Consider the following 20,219-nt stretch of genomic DNA (forward strand, 5'->3'; position numbering starts at 1 on the left):
TTCTCAATATTTAGATTTTTTTGCACCCTCAGATTCCAGATTTTCAAATAGTTGTATCTCAGCCAAATATTGTTCTATCCTAACAAACCATACATCAATGGAAAGATTATTTATTCAGCTTACTATCAAAATACTTTGGTCTGTTCCTTACACAAATCAATCATTTGACTTCAGAACACTTGAAATATACTCCACAAGTTCTTTATGGAGCATTTTTGGTGATAATTATTCTTCAAAATTTCCCCCATTGTTTTCCAGATAAATAAATAACATCATACAGGTTTGAAATTATATGGGGCTTAATTAATAATGACAGATCATGACTAAGGATGTACCAATATATATATATATATATATATATATATATATATACACACACACACACAGTATATATTAACATGCAGATTAAACAACCATCAAAACTGGTTAAAAAAAAAACAAATACTAAGGGAAACTGCATTACATTTTCAGTTTTATTAACATTGCAGCCACCCACATTTTTACATTAAAAAACCTGTGTGTTTACATTACTCTGACTTTATTTCTTAGATAAACTTCTTTTTTTCTGCTGTACATCTGTTATCGCCCCACACTCCAACAATGAAGCCTCTCAACTGAGCAGCACAGCAAGTAAATAACAAACGGCTCTGGAAAGCTGATGGATGTGTATTGTCAGCCATGGAGGGAACGGCGGTCCACACAAGCGAGCCATTACAGCAGGACCAGATAATGAAAGCACAATCACAGTTTAAGAGTGCCACGGGCTGGCCATTTTTTTGGTTCGCAAAGCCCAGCTTTACCGGAATAATAGGCAGCCGAGATCCAGAAGAATTCCCCTCCCGAGAGCCGCAGTCAAAGGCCTCAATCCTTCATGGCTTCAGAGAGCACACAGAAGGATGGATGAGGTGTTAGAGGAGGAGAGACGCGTGGTGTTTTAGCTTTACTTCCCAGGCTAACAGCCAGCTTTGGTATTAAAATATGAGTGCGTGTCCCTGCCCAACTAAAACCGAGAGAGGTGGCGAGCAGTGATCAGGAGCATTGATGATGACAAGCCCAACCACTTCCAGCTTTTTAACTCTGATAGCCATCTTAAGCACTTTTCCTGTGTCTTTCCCAGCACACAAAATCAATTGGTGTTTATCAAGCTCCTATCCCTGTGCCGTCTTGTATATCGAGTTGCAGTCTTTTAGCATGCAGCATGCACCGTTCCAGGGATTGATGGCAATCCGAGTTGCTGCGCCTGGCGAAATTGCAGGATCTACAAGAGACTCATCTGAGCGCTTGACAGCCGCTGAGAATGAGTATAAAAAACACGCTGTTCTTCCACCTGAGGGCTGACTTTACATTCTAATCTCACAAGTATTTTTGGTTAAATTAGAAAATCACGCTTCCAATTTAAAGGTGTCGTTGTTGCCGGGAGCACGCAATTCTCAGGGGCTGACGGAACATCTCTAAAAAAAACATGTCTCAAACTGTCTCGCCACTGTACATATTGGGCTACCGTTCTTACTGCAAAGTACACAGATGCTGAAGATAGAAAATCTGCCTGCCAGGTTCATAGAGACAGAATGGACATACTAGGAGCAGAGGATGAGAAAAGGAGAGGAACAATGACCATAACAACTTCCTTTCTTCATAAATGTCACTGGTCTTATTGTGCACAATTCATCAGTGCATGCTGATCTTAAGAAAAAATGTTTCTCATAATCTTTCATCAAAATGTAATCACTTTCTGTAGCCTCTGAAACAACCTACAATCAGTAATGAACATTAGTTTCTGCTGAATATTCTGCTTCCCTCAGAAATACACCACTTTATTGCATCACGCATGCAGTTTCATGTTGTCTAATACTACAGTAGTGTAGGAAGGTTTAAAGCAATAAATGCAGCTGCAAAAAGCTGCACACTGCTCTACCAAGCTTGGTACGACCAGCTGGTAACTGGTTTGTAACTGGTCAAACTAATGACCAGCTTGGGCAAACTAATGGCAATCTTAGAGCAGCTAATAATAACTGGCTTGGAACAATTAATAACCATTTTAGACCAGCTACTGACAATCCCAGACCAGCTTGAACTAGCTACTGACAATCTTAGAGCAACAAAAAAACAGCTTGGACCAACTAATGGCCATTTTATACCAGCTAATGACCAGCTTGGACCAATTAATAACCATTTTAGACCAGCTAATGACCTTCTCAGACCAGCTAGTGACTAGCTTGAAGTAGCTTAGACAATCTTAAGCCCGATTCAGACTACACGATTTTAGCCCGATTTTGCCACGATTTGCTTGACGTAGGGTGTCGTGGGGATTCGTCATGTTTACACTCTTGCTTTCGGAAGTCAGTCGCTAGTTCCGCCTTCTCGGTGACATCACGCGAGTCGTTGTTCTCTTCCTACATACACAGCGCTGAAGGCTTTTGGAAAGGCTTTATGTTTTGAACCAAGTTTCAGGAGTTAAAAGACTTTCGGGAGTTTTTGACTACATGAAGTGGAAAACAGTTTCTGCCAGCTGCCGAAGTCTGATCAGCAAATCTAGCGAGAATGATAAAGACAAACTGCGACACAAAGAAAGAAACCGTGAGAGAGAAAGAGATATGGAGAAAACACATTCTGTCAACTCTCCATCTGTGTCTACTTAAACAAACTGGATGTGCCACAGAAACGACCACAATAACAGTGCAGCTTTTTACAGCTTTCAATTTTGGGCTCTTTCCACAGAGTTCAACAACAACAACAACCTAAGAATACAACGTGCAAAATTAGACAAACACAAAAGTGCTTGTCACTTATGGCACAATAGGGCAAAATACTACACCTGTATTTAGCAAATTAATGTAAAAAAAAAAAAGAAAAAGAGAGAGAGAAAATGTAATCATCAGTCAATATTAAAAAAATGTTTTAAGCACTTCCAATCTATTTTAATTGTTGATTTCTATTGCTGCAAGTTGCTTTTCCGAAATATATTTTTTATTATGAGACACAAATAGTCTAGTGAGCCCTATGGCTACTGTATATGAATACTGCCAATGATTTGAACCTCTTGAGGAGGCCCTTTCTTTTTATTCCTCTAGTACAATGTTAGTGAACCCATCATCTTCTCTGTACAGTTTCTAAAACTGTATCTACTTCCTAAATAAAACAAATGCACAAACAGCATTTAGTGGATTGTGGTCTTGGTGGAATGCGGGCGGTTGGTGGCAGCTTTTCCAGGATAAAGGGTTTTTAAAAAAAGACTAGACTTGTTTTTCCCTTTCGTTTACTGAGAACTGTTCACTGCTGGAACTGAATTTGAAGATTCTTTCAGGCCCTCCCGGGTATCAGAGTTATACTTCTATGTTGAGGTCCCTGGAAGGTATTTTCAGTCTAGGCTTCAAACACAAGTAACACACTCAGGCCTCTCAATGGTCTTTGCTTGATTACTGCAAAACTTTCTCCTTTAGTTCCAGGAAAAGCGCAAGGTGCTTGAAGAACCTGTCGGCAATTGTGAGCAAGGGCTGAAACACTTCTCAAATAAAGCCATTTAGGCAAGATTGCTGAGGGCCTTTAGCACCATTATAACACATCATTGTGTTCCACCTCTAACTGTGAGCTGAGCTAGGAAGAAAAAACATCTCTGTCCGTGGCAGTTTAGCTGTGCCTTGAAGCATAACAGTTCAGGAAAATAACAACGGCTAAATGTACAGGAAAACTGCAGCTAGGACTGAGCGATATATTAAATATTCACACTATGTACACTTTGGTTGTTGTGACAACATAAATGAAGCAACACTGTGAATATTGCAATGATTTTATAAAGCTTTTTATTTGGCCATTAGGTTTCGTAAAGACTTGAAAGTGTGAGAGCATTAAAACAGATGTTTTAATAGTGTCTGAATTAAACTTCAGTACCACAAGCTGCGTTAGTGTTTAATTCATTAAACATTTCAAACTGTCCATTTTAATTAACTGATTAAAATAACTGATTTATGCATTGGAATGTTTCTGAAATACTGCTCTTTATTACTGTATATAGAATTATTGAATTTATTGTATAGTATTATACGTTATGTTGGTGAATATTGTTCATCTAATGAAAAATGTGGAAAGCATGCCTTAGATATTTTTAGATATTAGATATTTACTAGATATTTTTGTTCTAAAATAATATGAATCTGCTGGAAACAATGGCTGTTTGGTTAAATCACCTACCTAAAGAAATACATGTTTACTTTCAGAACAAAACCATACATATTGAGATATATACTGAACATCATCAAAAGGCTGAGAAATATTGAGAAATATTATTTTAGCTTCATTAACCAGCACTAATTGCTGCTCTGCAGAAGCAGGGTTAAAAAGCCAAGCTGTAGAATTACATTCCTTCAGCTTTGACCGAGTGATATATGACCTGATGAGCAGAGATCTGACTATATCCTGGCTAGAGTAAGCAAAAAGAAAGGGTTTGTGTGGAGATAACGATTGCGACACTCCTTCATGCTTGAGAAAAATGCATAATTAAGATGTATTTGGAGCATATTTCATTCCTAGTGTAACTTTGAGAAGTCTTGGCCTCTCTTTACCTCTTCTTCTTCATTAAGACATCGCTCTTAGCCCCACGCTTAACTGTGGGACGGTATTCCTTCATTTATTAAAGCTTTGTCATTTTACTTGGAGGTACAACAGCGGTTAGAGATATTCAAATGCTTTTTCTTCTTGTAAATGGAGATTAGAAGTCAAATCTACTGTCATGGCACTGATTTAATGATCACAAAGTGCGGGAATGAATCCATTGTTTTCTAATGTGTGCTGAAATTTTCCTTGGCTAATTTAAATGTATTCATCCATAATATTTAGCATAACTGAAAAAGCCACACATCTAAACGAATCTATCATTAGCATGAGCGGAAACACAAGTTACATTTTTTAGCACCTATGCACAATTAATTACACAAACAGTTTGGCATAATCGCAGACATAAAATCTCCCCGCACAATTAGGGGGCAATTACTGATGGAAATTTTAATAAAGTATGTACGTTACGATGTGAAGTACCTTAACCTGAGTGGGTCTTAAAGATGTTCTATCTCTTCTGTGAGATATTTCTGGCAACACATTACTGTTCTTTGTCTCTAACCTTATTTTTTAGAGTCTCGCTCCTGAGGCTGAATGTGCAGGTTATCGCATATTTCTGCACATCCCAGATTACTGGGGCCTGACGTGCTGTCAGGGAAGCTGTATCTGTTCTTTCCATTAACATGAGAGGATTAATGAACTTGTCTGGAGATAATCTCAAACTTAAAGCCGGGAGATCACCGATTTGTCAGTTTGTGTGGGCCATTATTATACACTCCATTCTTTTTCTCATTCAGTTACTTGAATCACAATCACAATTTTGTGTCACTCAAAGAGATTTCAGAACAATGTAATGTAATGAGCATCACCTGTGCACCACACCGGTCTCGAGTCCCACGGAAGAGCTCCGGAAGGATAAAAGGAGTGGTGACAGTGAAGGACGAGAGAGGACCAGGCCTGGACTTTATGTTATATTTTGTTTCTGTTTGTGTGCGGCAGTGGTCCGTGAGGGGCTGCCACATTTACTTTCGGTTTTGTGTTTGTTTATTTTATAACTAAGGTGTTTGAATGTTCGGCGGTTCCCGCCTCCTTCTTCCCTTGACATTGAACTGCGTTACATTGGTGCCGAAACCCAGGAGGAAGGAGGGACATGCTGTCGGAGAGCCCTCACCGCTGTGGGGAATCCGCAGTGCCATTGAGCATGGCGGAGCGGAGGCTACTGCCATGGACGCTCAAGGCGGTGGGCTGGAGTGAGTTGCCGGGGGGGGCAACTTGTGGAGGGGCGGTTGCCATCTGTGAGGGAGCGGGGGAGTTGCCACCGTCTGCCTGAGGCTGGAGCCTGCTGCCATCCGCCATGATGGGGAGGAGCAGGGAACGGGGGACTCCTGTTGGCCGCCCGAACCCGGAGGAGCCGTCGCCGTCCATCAGGCGGTGGAGGAATGTCAAGCCGTCCACCAAGGGCTATCCAGCGCCGTCACCAGGCATCGCAAAGGAGTTCACCCAGCTGTTGGAGAACCGAGCGGCAATGTGTCCAGGAACCGGATCAAGTTTTTTTATCTTTTCCTCTCTCGTCTCTGTCTCTCCTCATCCTTCCGTCTCCTTTTCTCTTGCCTCGTCTGTCATTACCCCCGGGTGCTGCGGCTGCCGTGATCAGCTGATCAGGGGCAGTAGAGTGCAGTCTCATGGGTACCCCCCGGCCTGCAGGGCAAGAAGGGTATATGATGAGTTGGGCAGGGCTGAGAGCCATGGGAATGGAGCGAGGCCAGTGATGCGAGTGAATTAAAGTGTTTGAATGTTCGTCAGTTCCCGCCTCCTTCTTCCCTTGACATTGAACTGCATTGCATGTAGATGCCCTCAAACAAAGAATACATCGCACGTCATGTACTTACAGTGGAATTATGCCGGTCAACACACAACACTTCTCCATAGACCTCCACTGTAAATGTATTTCTGTCAACCTGTTTTTTGTTTGTACAAACTGGAGACGAGTCAAAATAGTTTTCTGTGGTAATTGGCAGCCTGCCACAGATGAAGTTGTTTGAGCTTAACTAGTATTAAACTCTGAGCATTTCTTTAAGAAATCAGAAGCACACTGTGGCTTTACACTTGCACACTAGTCAAGCCTAGTCACGTAGCTGAGGTACAAGATATACTGTACAAACTCCTTTTCATTAATTAAACAACAGAAGGAAATGGCATACTGTACATCTGGAAATCTTACAAAAAACAAGGTAGGCATTCTGGAAATAGTTTTGAATGATGCGGACAAGGTGATACGGGGTTGTTCATATGGAAATAAAAACACAAGACAAGACAAAAACCTTAGACATATGTTCTGTTTTAATGGCAATGAAAAAAAGCAAGATGGAAAGAAATGTTAATGGTAGCACGTTAATGGTAGAATGTTTTGGTAGCACAAGATGATTAGAACTGTGAATTTGACTGCCGTCTGCTGTGATGAGAGAGGATGGACAGATCAATCTTAATGCAGCTATAATACACAATGGACCATCTGCTTTCTCAGACATAATTTATGACGGGCAGATCACAGATGGATAAGGGTGGATGCTATAATGATATGACAAATATGCTCTAAACTTTTCAAAAATCTGTTTATAATGTTTTGGAAAAATTTTTCAAATGCATTTTGATGACTGGGATGAGATTAGAAAGTCTTAAAGCCTTAAGTCCACACTGCTGTTTCAGTGCATCAGTAGTTACTCTTACCTCATTGTCTGCAGGGGTGAGATTGCTGAGGTTTTTATTGTTTAAGTTCAGTGATTAATTCTGACACACATTTCCCTTTGTCACATACAATTCAGGAGATCTGAGGGCAGAGAGCGGGGGCGCAAGTGAAGATATGAGACAGGAAAAGATCTGAAGAGAAAGGAAGAGAGACAGTTAAAGAGGGAAGGGGAAAGAGACAGGTAAAATGAGAGGAAGAGAGACAGGAAATGAAGGTAGACTGGAGACTGGAAGCAGAGAAAGAGACAGCAAGAGGAAGAGAGACAGGTGAAGAATGGAGAGAGATGGGTAAAGTTGGAGGTAGAGTGGGAAGGTAAGAGACAGGTAGAGAGGATGAAAGACAAGTAAAAAGACAGGCAGAGAGAGTCAGGTAAAGAGAGAGGAAGAGAGACAGACTAGAAGGAGTAGAACAGACAGTAAAAGAGAGAGAGATAGGTAGAGTAGGAAGGTAAGAGATAGGTGGAGAGAAAGAAAGACAAGTAAAATACAAGTATAGAGGGAGAGGGAGAGAGAAAGGGAGAGAAATATAGAGATGGAAGAAGTGAAAGACAGATTGACTGAAAGCAGAGAAAAGGACAGGTGGTGGGAGAGAAACAGGCAAAAAGAGAATCTAGAGAGAGGTAGCCAGGTAAAGAGAGAGGGAGAGATAGAGAGGTAGAGATATACAAAGACAGGTAGAGAGGGACAAAGACGGGGAGTGAGGGACAAACAGACAAATAAGCAAAGTAAGAGGGAGAGAGGGAGAAAAATTATTAGAGAGGAAGAAAGAGATAGGACAGGGTAAAGAGGGAGGTAGAGAAAGAAAAACATTTAGAGTTAGACCAGTAGAGAGAGGGACAAAAAGGGACAAAGAGATAAGCAGATTGAGATGGTGAGAAAAAAAAACTGGTGAGACAGGAAGAGAAAGAGATGTTGGAGTTGTGGAGAGGGATAATAAAAGAGACAGACAGGTGAAGAGGTAGAAAAAGAGGCAGGAAAAGAAGCAGAAAAGGGATGGTGAGTCCGACAAGTAGAGAGGGAGACAAGTCAAAAATGAGAGAGAGATATGAAGGTGTGTGGACACACGAAGAAAGATGGAGTGAGATACATAGGAAGGGAGAAATGAAGGCAGGTAGAGAAGGGAAGACAAAAGATAGGTTAAAGGGAAAGTAGAGAGAGACAAGTGGATATGGAGAGAGACAGGAAAACAGGGAAAGAGTGAGACAGACAGGGGGTTAGAGGGAAAGAGGAACCAAGACGACAAACTTCATACAAAGTCAGTGAGCGTATGCTCATGAGAGAGAGAGAAAGAGAGGGGGCTGTTATCTGAGTGTGTTTTGACTACCTGCCATCTTACAGATGGAATCACAAAGAGGGGAACGAGAGATGAGGGGGTGGGCAGAGGGTCACGTTCACTGAGCAGCCCAAACTGAAACTAAAACACAATGCTGAGATTGTGAAACAGGAACTGCTGGACTCTACAGCAGACGTGGTTCCCAGCATTATATGCAGCGTATGAAGCATGACTGATGGGGGAGGGGTGGATGAATCTGACCAAAATAAAACACAACATGTGACCGACATGTTTCAAACATCCAATTCAGATGGTTCCAAGTCAATCACAACATCTGAGGCTAGTTTCACAAACATGCAGAAGACAGTCTTCCCTTGACAGTTTCCAAGTAAAACTATGAAATAACACCACCACACAACAGCCAGGACAGAGAATTCAGAAAATAATCCACCAACCCTCTCGTCGTGTTCTTAGCTCCAAGCGAGAAGATGAACCTTCATCAATCTCATCTGATTCCCCGGAAGTTTTTGAACAAGTTTGTGTTGCATCACAAAAGTCAGAACTAACAAATTGATCCCTGATGTGCCCAGGAAAGCCTCAGTGAACGACTAATTCCTTGGCAGTAAGGCAAAAACTCTCTAACGGGACAATCATCTGTGAAATCTGACTCTGTGTTGTTTGATAGCACAACTCCTGTTGGTTGGCTCCCTGGTGCATAACAACATACTATCAGGGAGATAAATTGTACTCTGGTTGTTTTCAAGGAAGATGAGGTGGAACTGAAAGAACATGGGCCAGTGCTCACAGAAATTCAGAGCTAGCATCAGATTTCTCCTTCATCATTGCTACGCTGAGTCACCAAGCTATGGAGTGCAGCAGGACCAACCATGTTTACAACAGACTTCCGGAAGCATTTTTCTTGTTAATTTCCTATTCATTTTAAAAAGGAAATTTAAAAAGATGATAATAATAATAATAAGAAGAAGACAAAGGTACATTTGAAGAGGCAATGAACAACTCATGAAGTATTGTGAATTATGTAACCAAATCAGCACCAGTATACAACAATTTGCTATAAATCAAAATACCATAGTGACTTTGTAACATACCTCACTCCAGTGCCCTTAAGAGGCGCATTAGTGACTGATTCTACAGGCAAATTTTTTTCTGTGCTATCATCCTTGTTAGCACACCTGCCTCTCACACCAGTTGATGCTGGTTCAAATCCCACCTGTTGCAGGGCGAGCAGGACCAGTTTCATTGGTGCCGTGACCCGGATGGGTGTGAGCTTTAGCGGGGTGACTGTAACGAAGGCTAGCCAGGAAAGGCTGTGCAGGTAAAACCCACTCCTCTGGTCTCGAAAGGTGTGCTAGCGACTGACACTAGAGGCTGCATCCTTTAGTCTCCCATGCTGGTTGAAATTGGTTTGAATCCCACTCCTTACTGCGTGAATAGGACCAATTTCATTGGTGCCGTAACCCGGATGGGAGTGAGCTTTAAGGAGGTGGAGTGTAATGGAAGCTGGCTATTAAGAGTTGTGCAGGTAAACCTGCAGCCTCCCATTCTGGTTGACGCTGGTTTGAATCCTAATTGTTGTGTGAGTAGTACTAGTTTAAATGGTGCCGTGACCCGGATGGGAGTGATCTTTAGTGGGGTGAGTGACGGAGGCCAACTAGTAAGAGCTGTGCAGGTAAACCTCATTCCTCTGGTCTCAAAGGCATGGTGGCAACTGACTCTAAAGGTTGTTTTTTTAGCCACTCATGAAGGTTGACTCTGGTTCAATTCCTGGTCTGGGGTGCCCTTCCCAAAAGCATAGTTAGCCAAATATGATCGTTAGTTCCATTGAACTCTATTGGTAACGACTGAACTTACGATCATAATTGCTTTTGGGAAATGCACCCCAGAGTGGTGAAAGTAGGATACAACCAGATACAACCAAAGCTATTGAAACAACTGTAAATCTGTGGTAACCAATGGGTCAAGGTGCACCTGGTTAGCACTACCTCATAACCTCCTGCTGGTACATTTGATAGCTACACCATCTGGGAGCAAAAGCATATTTTTTTATTGACAGTCATTAAAAATTATTTGAGTATTCTGACTAAATAAAAATGGAAAGCAACATTTATTTAAAAAATAGACTTTTTTATAAGTCCTTGTTTGTTACAACTATTATAGACCTTAATAGTAAGTATAATTAGCAAAACTACTGCTTTATCAAACCCAATGGGATGTTTAGCCTTAAGATCTCAACACTTGCAATTCACCACACACACGCACACACTCCAAGTCCCCATTCAGCTGAGCAGAGAAACAGACTTCCCTCTGTGCACAGAACCTGGATCAGTGCAGAAAGCCATGCAGCTGTGCGAGACAGCTGTCAGGAATAAGGCAGACAATGCGCTTTGACATGTTGATTCACTGCTTGCTGGCTACGAGCAGCCTGCATCGCTTCAGAAATGCATGCATTAATGGAGGTTTCTTCCACTCTCCTCAGGGGCTCCAACATAAAATATTTCTGCTTGGAGGACTTGGAAAACATACAGACATGACTGGATGGCTTGGGTTTAACCATGGACTTTGGCGGGTCGTACTTGTGGCAAGCAGGCAAACTAAAATAAACTGTAAAAATTGAGGAAGGAAGAATCTAACACAAACATTTGTCTTCCTTTTAAAGATATTAAAGTGATGTGGAAAAACCTAACAGCAAAAAGCACAGTTTCATGTTGGAAAAGCAAGGAGGTTTATAATTAGCTATTAGCAGTTAGCACTCCTAATGGCCAAGTCCATTTCACACATTTAATAACCCTTAAAAACAAAAATTGGTCACTAGTAAACTATACTACTATAAAATGTTTTAGTAGTATATGTTGCTTGCAATAAATAAATAAATAAATTAATTAATACATAAAAATACATAAATAAATAGCCAGAATACATAGATATTTTTGAAAGGCCATTCACAATGGAGAAAGATGCTAATGCTAACCATGCTAACCAGCCAAACCTTGAGCCCTTGGTCTTTAGATTAAGCATTTTGTCCTTTTCTCATTATGGTTTACCAGCATTTTTATGTTATCTAGATCTGACTGCATCATCAACAATCTGTTGCAGTCAGATTTGACATTCTGTAATCCCCAAACATTGTGTCTTTCAACAGGTCCAAAGTCTGCCACTCAAAATCCAACCCTTCTTCACACACAACACATAAATGCATCACTTCAGCTCAACTTTCTGCCACGGCTGAGGGCTCAGACAGCGTGCTCTAAACATTACCCCAGTTGTCATATTTCATGGAGTTTGACATGTGAACTGCCGTAACAGGATTTGAACCTAAAATATTCTAAGCCTCTTTCACTGAATCAAAATATTTCATGAGATCCAATATAGTGTAGCAAATGTACTGTTTTTATTTATTTATTTTAAATACACTTATCCATTGACCATAAACCATTTTTTATCATCTTTTTTTTATTTTTATTCCTGCCCACACTTTCAAACAGCGAACTCACTCCCTTTTCCCCCTCCATTTTTCATGACAAAATGCAGCTGGGAATAAACCTGAATTTTCCAGTTGGATTTTCCATCTGAATTCCAAAACAACACAGATAAACCCTGCTTAGTCTGAAAACCCTCGGTGCAGGTTTTGACATGCATTGTGCTTTAGCAAATTATTTTCCATGTCATAAATCAAACTGATGCGCATTAAAAGTGTAAAGATACATCCAATCTAACCTTATACAGTACATACCATGGTGTACCCATAGCCCACAACTAGAAGCTGGTACCACAGAGGTACCACACAGTTACAATGACAATCAGAGAGAGAGAGAGTATGGGGGTGATGGTATCTTCCTGGGTGAGCTGGATGTAATATTCTATATGACATGAACATATTCTGCATTATAGCATTGAAAGCACAAAAGCTGTAGCCGAAAATACTTTCTCTGTTGCTGCTGTGAGAGTTCATATCAAAGCACTGCAGCAATTTCAGAACCAATATGAGGGGGCGAAAAATAATTAACATCAAAGGAGTGGAAAACTCAAACTTGGCTCTTAGCTTAAAGATCCACAAGCTATTTTGCTGTGTGAGCGTTTTTGTTCCTGTTAAGGCACATCTAGTCTGGCATACATTTTAAAGAACTGCTCACAGACCAAACTTCTAGCATGTGAATAAACAAGAGCTGTTTGAGGGTTCATAACAGTGTCTAACACACACACATGCTTAGTGGGCCATGTTCCTCAGGCTACAACCTTTATGGTCCTGGAACAATATTCCCCTTGCCCTTTTAGAGGTTATGATAAGATCCTGGAGTCAGAGAGTGAATTATGTATGGATCTGATAATAAATAGAGCTGTAGATATGCATTTTATACACTTAAAAAATGCTGTTATTCAAGGCACCTTACATTTGCATTCAAGGCATTCACTTATCAGTTCACATGTTCCCTCAGAATCGAAATGAGCAAAAGTAAATATTACAAACCTGAACGCTGCAGAAATGAGAATAAATTGATAAACACCACTGGATGCAATATAAACAATCATTTTTTTTAATCTCAAATCTAGTTGTGTTTATGATTTTTGTGGCTTACACACCTTGTTTTTGGACTTCTATTAAAGTGTGGTGAGTCTCTTGTTGTTTTTTTTTGCCCTGGGAATCATACCTATGACTTTGGCATTGCTAACATCTTACTCTAAAAATTGTAATGTATGAGTATTTACATATTTCAAACAACATTTCGGTAACCGCAAAAGTTAAAATTACAAGAAATTCACTAACGCTAACAGTCATGTTCAGTTGATGAGATTTCTGTTCAAATGCTTTCTCTTAGGATCTGTATTGGACATACATTGACTAAATATAAGTACCATCATTATTTATCACTTTATTGGATACAACAAGTAGTATATGACAAATACAAGTTTCAATATTTGATGTTTGGCTAACTGCTAGGGCTGGCTCAAGACAATGTGAGTGTGTGAAATGAATTGACAACGAACATACTGCACCCTGAAAAATAATGACAGGGCACCTTTTTGATCAATGTTGCCGTGAAACCGGTAAGACACAGGGCCCACAACCGATCTAAAGAAATCTGTTGCCCATTCTCAATGGGGATGTGCCCAAGCAACATTGCTCAAGAAAGTTGCCCCATGTATCATTAACTTTAAAGTCGTTGAATTATTACCTGGAGGAACATTCCCATCAACCAATCATGTTAAAATGTCATTGTTAGGCTAACACTAGTTGATGTTGATTCAGGAACACATCCTGGGTAAATCATGTTGAGCACACACATGCAAACAATCTCAACATCTGAATCACAGTCTCTCATTGTTGTAACTTGACGGATCACTAGAAAGAATCTTGACTGTCAAGTTTGTAAATCTACCCCAAACAACACCTTGTCTTATTCTTTCCCTTGTGAAAAAGAAGAGTGCTTAATTGTATTGAATGTGCACTTTCAAATCTTAAAAGTATATTTTTAAAAACTCTACTTGCAGGTAATATTATATTAATGAAATAAAGGTCACTTAACTGTATTGAAAGAGTCTACACTGTTTCTTAACACACTTAAGTAGATATTTTAAAAAAGCATTTTAAGTGTAGTATGTTATTTGATATTAAATTTAAAGTTTATATATTTTAAATGTGCTAAATCGAAACTTCGTTTAATATATTTAAATACATGAAATACAAGTAATTTCACATAAATTTAAGCTATAATCCTTTTTTTTCATTTATTTGTAAATATCATGCAGTTAGGTGTCAGTTCACACTTAAGTGTATTCCTTTATAGGTGACATATCATGAAAATCTGACTTTTCCAGGTTTTAAGTGCTATAATCAGGTCCCCGGTGCATCTACCAACCAATGAAACGTGAAAAAGATTAACCCAGTAACTTTGTTTTGGGAAGCATTTTTCTGCAAGCGTCTGAGAAAACCAGCGCGTCTGATTTCGCTCCCTTGGTGACGTGGCAAAGGGATCTCATTATAATATTATCGCCCCTTAATCTGTAAGTTCACACCCACGGCGCCGTCATTTTGATTTCGCAAGCGACAACAATGTACCAGTTCTAACGTCATGATGAAAGTTTGAGCAAAACATGCTAACTGTTCTGTGTTTGGCTGCACAGACGAGCACAGAACACTGTTTAGAGTCCCAGCCTCAGAGGAGACAAATATTATTTCTGTAATAAGTAGTCCTTTTAAAAGTATACTTCTTTTTTCTGTCTTTTTCTAATCTTATCTCTCTCTCCTTTCTCATTCCATGGCGATCACTAGCACTCAGTGCTGTGGTGTGGAATAATTAAACCATTCAGTGAGCAGGGCTTTCCTGTAAAATACAGCTACGCCTTCCTCATTTTGATAGGATGAGTGCTTTTCCATGGCACAAGTCCCACTGGCTGCTCTCTGAATGAACATGGAGGAGGTAGAGTGAAAGGTTGCACAATGATTTATTGCTGCATTTGCACCTAGATTCCAGTCAGATAACTCAAGTTCAATAAACTCCTCTCACATACACACACGCGTGGCTTTCTAAGACTTCAGAAACCGGAGCAGTTACCCCTCCATGCGCCTGCAGATAGATTAGCATCCAGCTCAAAGCAGCAGTACATCAAAAGAAGCTTTGATGCTCAGTATGGCTGCACAGAGGGGCAGGTGAGGGAAAGGGTGGCCCCGTGCAGTCAACAAGGATTCTGGGAAATACTCCCAGCTTTTAGAGCTGGAGGAATCTTTAGCCTTCTCGGAGTGGGAGATAGATGCAGGGGGAAAAGGGGGAAACCTGCAGCTTTATTCGGGATGAAAAAGCGCAGAGGGTGGCCGTGTGCTCTGGAGGTTCAGTGGTTTGAGTGGGACCATATGGAAGGCTATTCATGTCAAGGAAATGATGAATAGACGATTATTCAAGCTTAGTACCTGGTATTTGCTTTATAGCGGTGATCATTCAAAGCACAAACCAAGAAATGAATGTCAAATCGTACCTATTGCACAATATGATTATTATTTAATTAACACTTCCAAGGTGTAATTGCTCAAAAGTGTGAAACGCAGCTCAAGAGAACTCTGTGTGTTAATCAGTGTAGTCTGTCAGTTGTTGTCTCTGTCTAGATTATTATGTTTAATTATTGCTTTTATTACATTCATTGTTAAACGCTCCACTAAAATATTTTCATGATCTTTCTTAGGAACTGGATGAAAAGCGTGATTTCAAACATGTCACACATGTTTATTGCTTTTTATTGCTAGCATCTTAGCAAATGTACATCATGCAGGTATGTGTATCATGAAAAACCAAACCAAGATTTCCTCGTAAATCATAAAGAGAAGATCAACTTCTCAGATCTAGTCATGAACTTAACATCAAAGAAATATCGAGATACAGTGCATGTGTTACCAAATTAAACCATGCTGGTTGACCAAGTTTCATTTTACCATTTACTTTACCCAATGGATATACTGGTCCACCAATGTGACCAGCACCAAACGATGTGTAAAACAACATTTTCAAAATCAACTAGTCAGTGGGTTGTCAAACAGGTAGTACGTAGTTTTTTTTATTTTTTTTGTCAAAAATAGACTGTAAACTTCAATTAACTTCTAACTAATTTAAATCAATATTTGGTATGAACACCCTCTGCCTTTAAAACAGCTTTTGTCCTCGGTACATTTGCACACAGTTTTTAAGGTAGAATTGCAGTTTATTTCTCCAAAAGTCTTGGAAATATTTCCACAGTTCTTAAAGGGATAGTTCACCCAAAAATGAAAATTCTGTCATTAATTACTCACCCCCATGTCGTTCCAAAAGTTGTTAATTGTAATGTTTTATCAGCTGTTTGGACTCTCATTCTGATGGGAATGTCAGTGGAAAAACATCTAACTCGCCGAAGACTTTTGCACAATGCTGTATTGTACACCCCTACATCAAACCAGAAGTAATTCATCTTGGCCTAAGCCGGGAGTGTAGCAGGGAGTGCTATTCCAAACATGCATAAGCCACCTTGTCTTGTGTGTGAATTGCTCATCTCCTGATGCTACTGTTGTGCAATAACTGTGTGTGTTTTTAGCCACCAACTGTTTGTGTCTGTACCCACCAAGAAATCACAGATGGCAATGACAAAGCATAATCAAAGAAACAATGACAAAAAAGGTTTTCCTCTGGTTGGAAGCAATCAAGCATCCCCTGGCAGTTATTTGATCACAAAATAATTCTGGTAGCCCCGGCAGTGTTGTTTCAACACAGGGGATATGGCAGATACACTCCGTTGGTCCGCCCTGTTTTATGGGCGGCTGTTACAGCTTCTGCTAGCAAATATCCCCGAGAGCATGTGATAGTGTCTTGCAGTTTTTAATTAATGCATAAGCCTGGCGATGTTAATTAAACCCAGACTGATCATTACCCACCAGGAAAGATCATAAGGATGCTTGTGCTGGTGGCCAACAAATGCTGATCTCAACTGAGGAGTTACTAGGGATGGGCGATATCTTATCGTTTGCGATATACCGGTAAAAATTCTCCACACAATAAGAATTCGTCTTCCTGCGATAATAACGATAAAGTCTAGTTGTTGACATATTTCTGTGTGCGACTGTGTGGAGTGACGTGAAGGAAGGCGGACGTGAAATTGAGCAGCTCCTTCTACAATCTGGAACAGGTTTGGATAGGGCTGTACAGTGCGACAAAAGTCTGAGCCTTGAGTAAATGTACTACAGTAGCACATGTGCCACACAGTTTTACATGTGTATGAATCGTTTACAAACCTGTTGTCCAGCAAAGATATTTTAATTTATTGACATGCTTTTTCTCCATATTAACTTCATAACATAGTCGAGTGTTTGAAATAACTTATTTTTGTGAAATCACAGAATAAGGCAGAAATCATACTATTTTATAGCATTATATCCAACCCGTCGATCGCGATCAACTGGTAGATCTTTATCACTGTCCCAGTAGATCCCGAAAAAAAACAGTAAAATAAGTACAAAGAGTTTTAGGTAAATTATTTAGGTAAACTGCTTATTCAATTTATCTTGGCTTTGTTAAATATCATAATAAGGGAGCGTAAAGGGGCAGTTCACCCCTAAAAATTTGACAAAATCATGGAGTAAAATTGATTCAGTCACCCTCCTCATGTCATTCCAAACTTGCCATTTCATTTTATTAATTTTTTTCTGTGGAACACAAAATAATTTTAGTAACCAAAAGCATATTTTGAAGAATGTTGGTAACCAAAAGTGTATTTTGAAGAATGCTGGCAACGAAAAAGATATTTTGAAGGATGTTTGTTAGCAAAAAAAAAAAAAGAACAATGTTGGCAGCCAAACGTGTATTTTGATGATTGTTGGTAACAAAAAGTGTATTTTGAGGAATGCGTTTAACCAAAAAGATATTTTGAAGAATGTTGGTAACCAAAAGAGTATTTTGAAGAATGCTGGCAACGAAAAATATATTTTGAAGAATGCTGGTAACCAAAAGTGTATTTTGAAGAATGCTGGCAACGAAAAGCACATTTTGAAGAATGTTGGTAACCAAAAGTGTATTTTAAAGGATGTTTGTAAGCAAAAAAAAAAAGAACAATGTTGGCAGCCAAACGTGTATTTTGATGATTGTTGGTAACAAAAAGTGTATTTTGAAGAATGCGTGTAACCAAAAATACATTTTGAAGAATGTTGGTAACCAAAAGTGTATTTTGAAGAATGCTGGCAACGAAAAAGATATTTTGAAGAATGCTGGCAACGAAAAAGATATTTTGAAGAATGCTGGTAACCAAAAGTGTATTTTTAAGAATGTTGGAAACCAAAAAGATGTTTTTGAAGAATTTTGGTAAACAAACATTTTTGGGGCCCAATGACTTCCATGGTATTTTTCTCCATCAAAGGGTGAACATCAAAGAGACCTGAAACTGTCTGGTTATCAACATTCTTCAAAATACACTTTTGATTACCAAAATTCTTTAAAATATCTTTTGGTTACCAACATTCTTCAAAATATCTTCTTTTTGTTCCACAGAAGAAACAAAGTCATACAGGAGTGAATGATGATAGAATTTTCATTTTTGGGTGAACTATTCCTTTAAGGCCTATAAGTTAGAAAATTGATGAGTCAGAATTATTTGTGCATTGTTTCTTGACCCCATTCTATTTTTAACATACTTTTCATATTTTACACATGCAGAAAGACTGCATATGCAGACAACATTAATCTTGGGCAACATCCAACAGCAGAACAACATGTTTTTGTTGAAACACAAAAGGCTTAGTTCACACCTCTTAAATACACTTAGCATGAACGTATGCATTCAAATTCTGAAAAACTGGTTCTCCTTTCGGTTTGAATTGATGAAAAATGAAAGACTGCAATATCACTTACTTCATAGGTTTGAACAGGGCTTGTCCGTAGTTCTGGAATGACATGATGAGCTTCAGCTGAGTGCCACCTGACTTCATTGCTGTGAAGGGAACATAATTGCTTTAACAACAGCCGACCAGCTTTCTAAAAACAAGACAATATGCACACGCACCCACACAAACTAACACAATCTTCTCTTCCAGCATTCATGCTAAATAGCTTTTGCTCTAACTTACACAAGCATGTATTAGCTGTGATGTTTTGCAGTCTTGTAAACAGCAGTGGTGATCTCTTAGTGCATTTTGTCAGACTGTCAGCAAATCTCATGAATACATGCAGATTCCCATGAGTAGCTATGCAACCATCTGCTGCTCATGAGAGTCAAAGAGTTCAATGGTTGAAATATCAGTAACGAGTTATGGTGCACATTTGTGAGTTACAGCAGTATGGCCGTCTCAGGGTACTTCAAATGAAGTGTGAGTGGCGTGACACTCATTTTTTCGTAATTCATTATAGTTATTACAGGTAAAACTATTTTTTTTATAATTCATTATAGTTGTTATAGGTAAAACTAAAACAGTATTAAAAAGACATTTTCAGTACTAGAAATAAACAATAAAAAACGCTCAAACGTATTTTATTTCAGATAGTTCCCAAGCAGTGTTGCCAAGTCTGCGGTTATCCCGCGGAATTGGGCTACTTTCACACTGTTGCCACGGGTTGAAGCAACCCCAATAACGTGATATTTAGCCCCTAAAATGTGAATTTTACCAGGTGAACCCCGCCAAAAAACGTGTGTTTTATCCCCTGGAACACAATTTTTATCGGGGACTCCTCGAAAAGCAATTGGGCGGGTTTTGTTGTGAAAACCTGGCAACCCTGTTCCCAAGGCAACATTTCTCATTTAAATTAAGTTTACCTTGATGCACTGTACTAACATAACCAAAACTGCAATAGTAATAATAATAAAAATAAATAAATAAAAAACTTATAAAAAGACAATTAAAAATGACAAATCACAACAAAATTACTAAAACGTTAATTACAATTAAAATGGAAAATAAAAATAGCAAAAAAGTAAACACAGAATAGAATAAAATAAATTAATTCAATATATATATATATAAACTATAATAGTGACCCAATAATACTAAAGTCACACACTAATTCATACATACAGTACAATAATTTAACATTTAATTAAAATGTTGTAATTTATTCAGATATATTTTTCTTACATTACAAACTGTTCATGTGTGTATATATATATATATATATATATATATATATACACA

At 39.1% G+C, this 20,219-nt stretch overlaps 1 protein-coding gene across 2 annotated transcripts in view; it reads right to left on the bottom strand.

Moving 5' to 3' along the window:
* Positions 1-20,219, bottom strand: part of LOC107691221 (extracellular serine/threonine protein kinase FAM20C-like) — a 64,470-nt gene that overhangs the window by 35,249 nt on the left and 9,002 nt on the right. For both annotated transcript variants that reach the window (XM_016489722.1, XM_016489721.1), the window contains exon 3: positions 18,946-19,024. In XM_016489722.1, coding sequence (XP_016345208.1) covers positions 18,946-19,024 — 79 coding nt within the window. The remainder of the gene's footprint in view (positions 1-18,945; positions 19,025-20,219) is intronic.

The sequence above is a fragment of the Sinocyclocheilus anshuiensis genome, unplaced genomic scaffold (genome assembly GCF_001515605.1).
Source record: "Sinocyclocheilus anshuiensis isolate Anshui unplaced genomic scaffold, SAMN03320099.WGS_v1.1 scaffold202, whole genome shotgun sequence".
Classification (NCBI taxonomy): Eukaryota; Metazoa; Chordata; class Actinopteri; order Cypriniformes; family Cyprinidae; genus Sinocyclocheilus; species Sinocyclocheilus anshuiensis.